This window comes from Sorex fumeus, unplaced genomic scaffold (assembly GCF_029834395.1).
Source record: "Sorex fumeus unplaced genomic scaffold, SorFum_2.1 ptg000095l, whole genome shotgun sequence".
Classification (NCBI taxonomy): Eukaryota; Metazoa; Chordata; class Mammalia; order Eulipotyphla; family Soricidae; genus Sorex; species Sorex fumeus.
In genome coordinates this window covers 4,099,012-4,105,365 of record NW_026606152.1, presented here as the reverse complement: position 1 = coordinate 4,105,365, position 6,354 = coordinate 4,099,012, and the positions used below count along the sequence as shown (strand labels likewise).

The 6,354-nt window shown below is 66.3% G+C and overlaps 2 protein-coding genes across 2 annotated transcripts; both read left to right on the top strand.

The window, feature by feature from the left end:
* The first annotated feature begins 509 nt into the window (after window positions 1-509).
* Window positions 510-1,580, top strand: LOC130040907 (MORF4 family-associated protein 1-like). Its single transcript, XM_056133015.1, has 2 exons — window positions 510-858; window positions 985-1,580. The coding sequence occupies exon 1, from the start codon at window positions 553-555 to the stop codon at window positions 844-846; it is 294 nt and encodes a 97-aa protein (XP_055988990.1). The 5' UTR covers window positions 510-552; the 3' UTR covers window positions 847-858; window positions 985-1,580.
* A 3,039-nt stretch (window positions 1,581-4,619) lies between these two features.
* Window positions 4,620-6,354, top strand: S100P (S100 calcium binding protein P). Its single transcript, XM_056133066.1, has 2 exons — window positions 4,620-4,757; window positions 6,220-6,354. The coding sequence occupies exons 1-2, from the start codon at window positions 4,620-4,622 to the stop codon at window positions 6,352-6,354; spliced, it is 273 nt and encodes a 90-aa protein (XP_055989041.1).

Sequence of the window (6,354 nt, the reverse complement as noted above, 5' to 3'; positions counted from 1 at the left end):
GAGCCCGGGGAAACACCCCTGGCCGCCCCCGCGTGGCCCAAAGTGGACAAGAACTCCAGAGGGGCCGCTTCGGGATTCAAGGCAACGGACCCTGGACAGTGCCCTACGGAAAGGGGAGAGTCTGTCCAGGAGCGCACGTCGCCCGCCCGGACACCTTAAGGCCACGTCCTCAGGCTCTGGGGCAGGCTGGGGCCAAGGGTCCCCCGGGCCTGCTCCTTCCCGAAGGAAGGACGGCGCGCGTGCACCGCAGGACAGGCGGGTCACCCCTGCGGCCGTACGCGCGCCCGCGGGGCCGAGAGCGACGCCCCTCCGGAGGACGCGCGCGCGCCCGCGGGGACGGAGCGACGCCCTCGCGGACGTGCGCGCACACGGCCCCACGCGGGCCGCGGAGGCGCCGTAAAGCGCCCCGCCCGAGGCGTCGCAAAGGGCCGCGCCGCGCCGCGCCGCCTGACGGCCGGCTCCATTTTGTCGCGGCCGCCGCGCGCGTCGGACGCGTCGCTGAGCGTGGGAGCAGCCGCCCGGCGCGCCCCCCCCCCCCCAGGCGGCGGCGACATGCGGCCCGCGGACGTGGTGGAGCTGGCGGAGCCCGAGGAGGTGCAGGTGCTGGAGCCCGAGGAGGACTTCGAGCAGTTCCTGCTGCCGGTCATCGGCGAGCTGCGGCCGCGCGGGAAGCTGTGGGCCGTGGACACGCTGCTGGTGCGGATGCAGGCGCAGGGCCAGGCGGCCGAGGGCGCCCGCGGGGACGCGGCCCCCGCCCCGGCCCCGGCCCCGGCCCCGGAGGTGGCCAAGATGGCCGAGATGCTGGTGCAGCTGGTGCGGCGGATCGAGCAGGGCGAGTCGGCGTGAGCGCGCCGGCCGGTGAGCGCGCGCGGGGCGGGGGCGGGGGCGCGCACGTGCACGCGCGGGGGCGGGGGCGCTCGGGCCCCGGCGCTCCCGGGGCGCCCCGAGCCGGGGTCGCCGCCGCTGACCCGCTTTCCCCCGCAGACGCGGAGCCCGGCCGACCCGAGGAGCTGGCGCCGCCGAGCGCGCCCCCGCCCCGCCCCCGCCCGCGCCCCCGCCCGCCCCGGTCCAGCCTCGCCGTCCACTGCCCCCGCCTGCAGCGGCTTGGCCCTCCGCGAGGCCCCCGCGTCCCGGTGGGGGGCAGGAAGCGTCCCCCCGGGGGACCCGAGGACGTGGGCAGCACCGGCAGCAGGACGGCCTGACCATCGTGTGGGAACGTGGACGGGAAGCTGGACCGGAGGCCCGGCGCGGAGGGGGACGTTTCGGTTTCACGTGGCTCCTCCCCGATGTCAACTGGTCGATTCCTTGATCGGACACGGAACCTGGACCGGAGCCGAGGTCTCGGCGTGTGGACGGACGGGCGCGAGGACCCGCTGCCCTCCGGAGAATCCGGGCGGAAGGAGTGGGGGCTGCGGGGGGCCGGGGCCGGGGCGAGAGCAGAGGCTGTTGACTTGGGCCTTGGAGTGGACAGGCCCGGGTGTCTGCGAGGTTCGGGGGTGTCCGGCTGTGAGTCCCCTTAAGTAGCAGACCCGACGAGTATTTAAGGTCGAAACCCTGCCGTGTATAAAAGTCACAATAAAAGTATTGTTTGCTTGAAAAGACCGACTTAAGAGGTTACTGGGAACTTTCCAAGGGGAACGGACACTTGGTGGGTCAGCTCTGCCTCGCGCGAGGAGGGTCCGAGCTGTTGCAGGCCCCTTGGGGAGAAGCCGGTGAGAGAGGAGACCACGAGCCTAGAGTGGCCCCAGAGCTCCTGGCAGTCCGAGCTGGGGACTGGACCTCCTCTGGGGATGCCCAAGGGCCCTACTGCTCACTGCCCCTGGGGCCATCGGGGTCGCGCCCCTCCCATCCACGGAGCTGACTCCCAGTAAGCTGTCAGGTGAGCGCCTCGTGTGCACTAAGGTCCCTGCTCTCCTGCGAAGCATCTCTGGACAAGAACGAGTCCTGCGGCCTAGTAGGGGCAGAGGAGGAGCATGTGGGGGACTGTTGCGGGCAGCAGCGGGTGGGGCGAAGGTTTCTGGGGAAGCTCCTCGATGGTCCCAGAGGCCCCAGGCAGCACCTTGGCCCCCCCTCAGCCTGGCTTTCACTAAAGCTAACCCCACTCATCTGAAGCAAGCGAGAAGTCCTCTAACTGACATCCCATTCTAGAGCATTCCAGAGGCTCGACCCCTCCCTCCCCACAGAGTGCTGGCCGGTAGCACTGACCCCGAGGCCCACAGCCCCTTCATTTTGGTTTTTCAGCTGTGGCCCAACAGTCCTTTGAGAAGGTGCCCAGGACAACCCCAGAGAAACGGCCGGTGGCTCCCGTCCCCTGGGCAAGCTTGCTAGGGGCTGTAAGGAGCCCGCCCCCAAAGACCCCGCAGGCCCACGGGTGAGGCGTGGGTCTGTCGGTAGGTGTAGACACCCGTTTTCAGCCGGGCAGCCTTGGTGCCAGCACAAGTGCCTGGGACTGCCTGGGGGGGGGTTAGATAAGGAGGGAGGTGCCTGCACCATCCCAACGCCGGCTCATGCTGGCTCACACCACCCTCACGCCGCCTTCCTGGGTGTGGCCATGTCCCCTGTGGATGCAGTATGGGCCCCAGGACAGTCCCAGGCGTGCTTCCCAACCTTCCAGGCCTGGTAGAGGCACGCACCCCTGGCTGCCAAGGTCCTGCCCTGATGGCTTCTGCATCCCGGCCGGGGGCCCAGACAGGCGCGGGCGACCTGGGTGCCCCGTTCCTACAGAACGTGGGGATGCTCATCCCTGTCATCTGCAGGCTCTGGGCACCAGTGACCAAGTCCAGCCCACACGCCCTCAGATGCAGGCAGGACACACAAGCAGGGACATGGGGGTCCCCGGCACGCATCTCAAGTTCTCTGATGGGGCAGCGGGAAAAGGGGATGGTCGATGCGAGGCGAACAGCCGCACTGCTCTTCACGTGGGCAGCAAGCACGCCCCGTAGACAGCAGGGCTCCGGTGGGCTGTCCGGGGACCAGCCCTGGGGCACATTCCACCACTGACCCGCCCCCCGCCCCCCACCCTAGACACAGCCTGGGACCCGGGGCTGACCCTGGGCCCTGGCCTCTGTGTCACCTCCAGGTCCTGTCAGCTTCCCGGCTGGCCGGCACCGGTGAGGGGCCAGTGGCTGGGGGGGACACTGGGCCCAGGCGGGAAGCTCCAGGCTGGGGGCTGTGCCCAGGGCCAGGCCAACCCCTGCCCTACAGTCGCCAGCCACTGGGCCCAGGCGGGAAGCTCCAGGCTGGGGGCTGTGCCCAGGGCCAGGCCAACCCCTGCCCTACAGTCGCCAGCCGTTTCCTCCCCCAACCCCCTCCCTTCTCAAATATTTGCCTGAGCCCTTATCAAGGATAGAACTGGTTTCAGCCCAGAGGCGTGGGGGTATGTGCGTGTGGGGGAGGGGGCCTGCCTCCTCTCTCTCAGCCTCCATTCCTCCCTCGGAGCTGGAGGGTCCCGTCTTCCTCCTGTGCCCGCCCCCCCCCCCCCCCCCCCGGGTCTCACTGCAGCCCTGCGCACCCGCCTGGCCCTGAACTGTGCTGAGCAGATGCATGAGGCTCCCAGGACACAAGGAGGCGAGCAGTCAGGGGCCGGGGGCGCAGATGTGCCGATATCCCCAGAAGCTCCCAGTCAGGGCAGGGTCGCTGGACCCCTGGTGTCCCTGCCCAGCCCGCCTTCCCTGGCCCCGAAGTGTCAGTTCCCTCTTGCTGCCAAGTTGCTAATGGCAGGCCTCCCCACACCCCTTTCCCCGGGACCCCAGGATGGGGCCTGCTGCCTCCTCTCCTGAGCCTCTCCGCAGCCTGACATGCTTGCCGACACCTATGTCCGGCTTCCTGGGCCCCTGCGCAGTGGCCCCCACACACTTAATTCCGAGGAGACGCCGTGTCCGCAGTATTCAGCACCCTGGGCTGGGCCTGGTCAGTCAGGCGCCCACTCCCGGCCGTACCTCCACCATACGAGTTCCGGTGCTGATGACCATTCGGCCACTGGACTGACCCTCAGCCGTCCCAGCGTCTCTGAACCCCGTCCTCCTCGCTGGCTCTCCCGGGAACCCAGAGCCCTCAGACTGCTCCTGGCCCTCCAAGGGGACCTAGCTAGGGGACCCGAGGCGTCTGTCGGGTGTCACTCGATTCTCTCTGTGTCCTCGCTCTGGGACCGACGTCAACTTTTCTCTTTGGGGCGGTCGGGCATTTGAAGCCACACCCAGCAGTGTTCAGGGTATTCCTGACTCTGTGCTCTCTCCTGGTGGTGCTTGGGGGACCACGTGGGGTGCCGAGGATGGAACTCAGGGCAAGCGCCCTCCCCTCTGTTCTACGGCTCCGGCCCCAACTTGGCTCTTTTGGATGTAGAGGCTTTTTTTTGAAAAGTGTAGATTTCAGGGGTTTTTTGGTTTGGGCTTGGGGGCCCACCCAGTAGCAATTGGGGGGGGGGGGGGTCACTCTCAGCAGCGTTTGCCTCCCTAAGTCTAAGAACCAGGCCCAACCTGAGGGGGCAGAAAGTTCCAGACAGGAAGTGGCAGCAACCGGGCCTGGGCTGGGCAGGCCTGTCCCACCCTGTGTCAACTCAGGCTGAGCCTTATAAAGCTCCAGAGGTGCGCCGAGCCCAGAGGATCGGTTCCTGCAGCACCATGACAGAACTGGAGACAGCCATCAGCATGATCATCGACGTCTTTGCCAAGTACGCGGGCAGCGAGGGCAGCAAGCAGAGCCTGACCAAGGGCGAGCTGAAGGCGCTCATGGAGAAGGAGCTCCCCGGCTTCCTGCAGGTGACGCCTCCGCCACACGGCTCTGCCCTCTGGGAAGGACTCTGCAGCTTCTGAGCTGGGAGGGGACAGGACCAAGTCAGAATACAAGGACTTGGGGGTATTGGGGGGTGGGGGGTGGCGGCGGCTTTCCTTGTACATGGCCAGGCCATGTTCAATGCCCAGATGGCATCTGGCCCCAGGGCCCACCAGGAGGGAAGCCTGAGCACTGTGGGAGGAGGTAGGGAGGAAGGAAGGGAGAAAAGGAAAGAAGGGGGGAAGGGAGAGATGAAGAGTAGGAAGGAAGAAAGGGAGGAAGGGAGGAAGGGAGGGAGGGCGGGAGGGAGGAAGGAAGGAAGGAAGGAAGGAAGGAAGGAAGGAAGGAAGGAAGGAAGGAAAAGAAGGAAGGAAGGAGAGCACAGTGGGCAGGGCACTTGCTTTGCATGCAGGGCCCCCCAAGCACCTCAGGAGTGATGGCTGCATGCGAGCTCCTGAGAGCAGGATCCCCCGCGCAGCTATCTGGGGGAAAGTGGGATGGGACCTGCATGAGTCTCGGCAGGACCTGTGCACTCTCCAGAGTCTGACTTTGCTGGCCCTCTGCAGGGCCCGCCTGCCCGGCCCCTCCCAGTTCCTGGCTGCAGTGGGAGCACCCCCCCCCCGCCTCCCTCCTCCCCGTTCTGGGGGTCACACCCAGCAGTGCTCAGGCTGAGGGGTCACTCCTGGCAGAGCTCGGGACCCTCTGTAGTGCTGGGGGTTGAACCCAGTCAGCTGCATGTGAGGCATTGCATGCTCTGGTTTTGTTTTGTTTTGCTTTGTTTGGGGGTGTGGGAGGGGGGAGTTGAGGCCACCACAGTGCTTGCAGGATCAAACTAGGTCCCTGAGCCAGCTCCTGGGCCCCGTTTTATTTTTGCTATAATTGGCTGGTGCCTGCCCTCACAGGGCGGAAGTCCCAAGGATCAAGGGGGCCACACCTATAGCGGGAGCCAGGGGCTGTGTCCCGGGACTGCGTCTCCTGGAAAGGGCACTCTGCACATCACACAGTCCAAAGGCTCGAATCTCCTTCAAAGCATCAAAACTCCAAATCCCCTGGAAAAATCTCCAAGTGGAAGCAGAAAGCTAGCATGGGGTTTAGACACTTGCCGTGATGAGGGTGACCTGATTCAATCCCAGCATCACATAGGGTCCCCGGGCCCCGAGAGTGACCCCGGAGCACAGAGCAGGTCCTGAGCACCGCCAGGGGTAGCCCCCAAACAAGAAGCAAAACAAAGTGCATCCTCCTTCCTGGGGGGGCCCGCGAGCCAAGGGTGGCCCTTCTGTGGTCTGGGTTGGCCACACCCCATTCCGAGTCTGTCCTTCAGAGTGGACACAGCTGGGTCAGTGGGTCAGACGCTCGCCTCCCATGCACACAGGGGGACGGTCCCCAAGCACTGCTAGGAGGTGACCCCTGAGCCCCGACACGCTGACCCTGGGTTTCTGTGTCCCCTAGAATGGAAAAGAGAAGGACGCTGTGGACAAACTGCTCAAGGACCTGGACGCCAACGGCGACGCCGAGGTGGACTTCAGCGAGTTCATGGTGTTCGTGGCTGCGCTCACGGCTGCCTGTCACAAGTATTTCGAATAA

Bases quoted from the DNA above. Each gene is read 5' to 3' on its own strand.
- S100P (XM_056133066.1), top strand. From the start codon at position 4,620: ATGACAGAACTGGAGACAGCCATCAGCATGATCATCGACGTCTTTGCC. The intron at 4,758-6,219 runs GTGACGCCTCCG...TGTGTCCCCTAG, and splicing joins AGCTCCCCGGCTTCCTGCAG to AATGGAAAAGAGAAGGACGC.
- LOC130040907 (XM_056133015.1), top strand. From the start codon at position 553: ATGCGGCCCGCGGACGTGGTGGAGCTGGCGGAGCCCGAGGAGGTGCAG.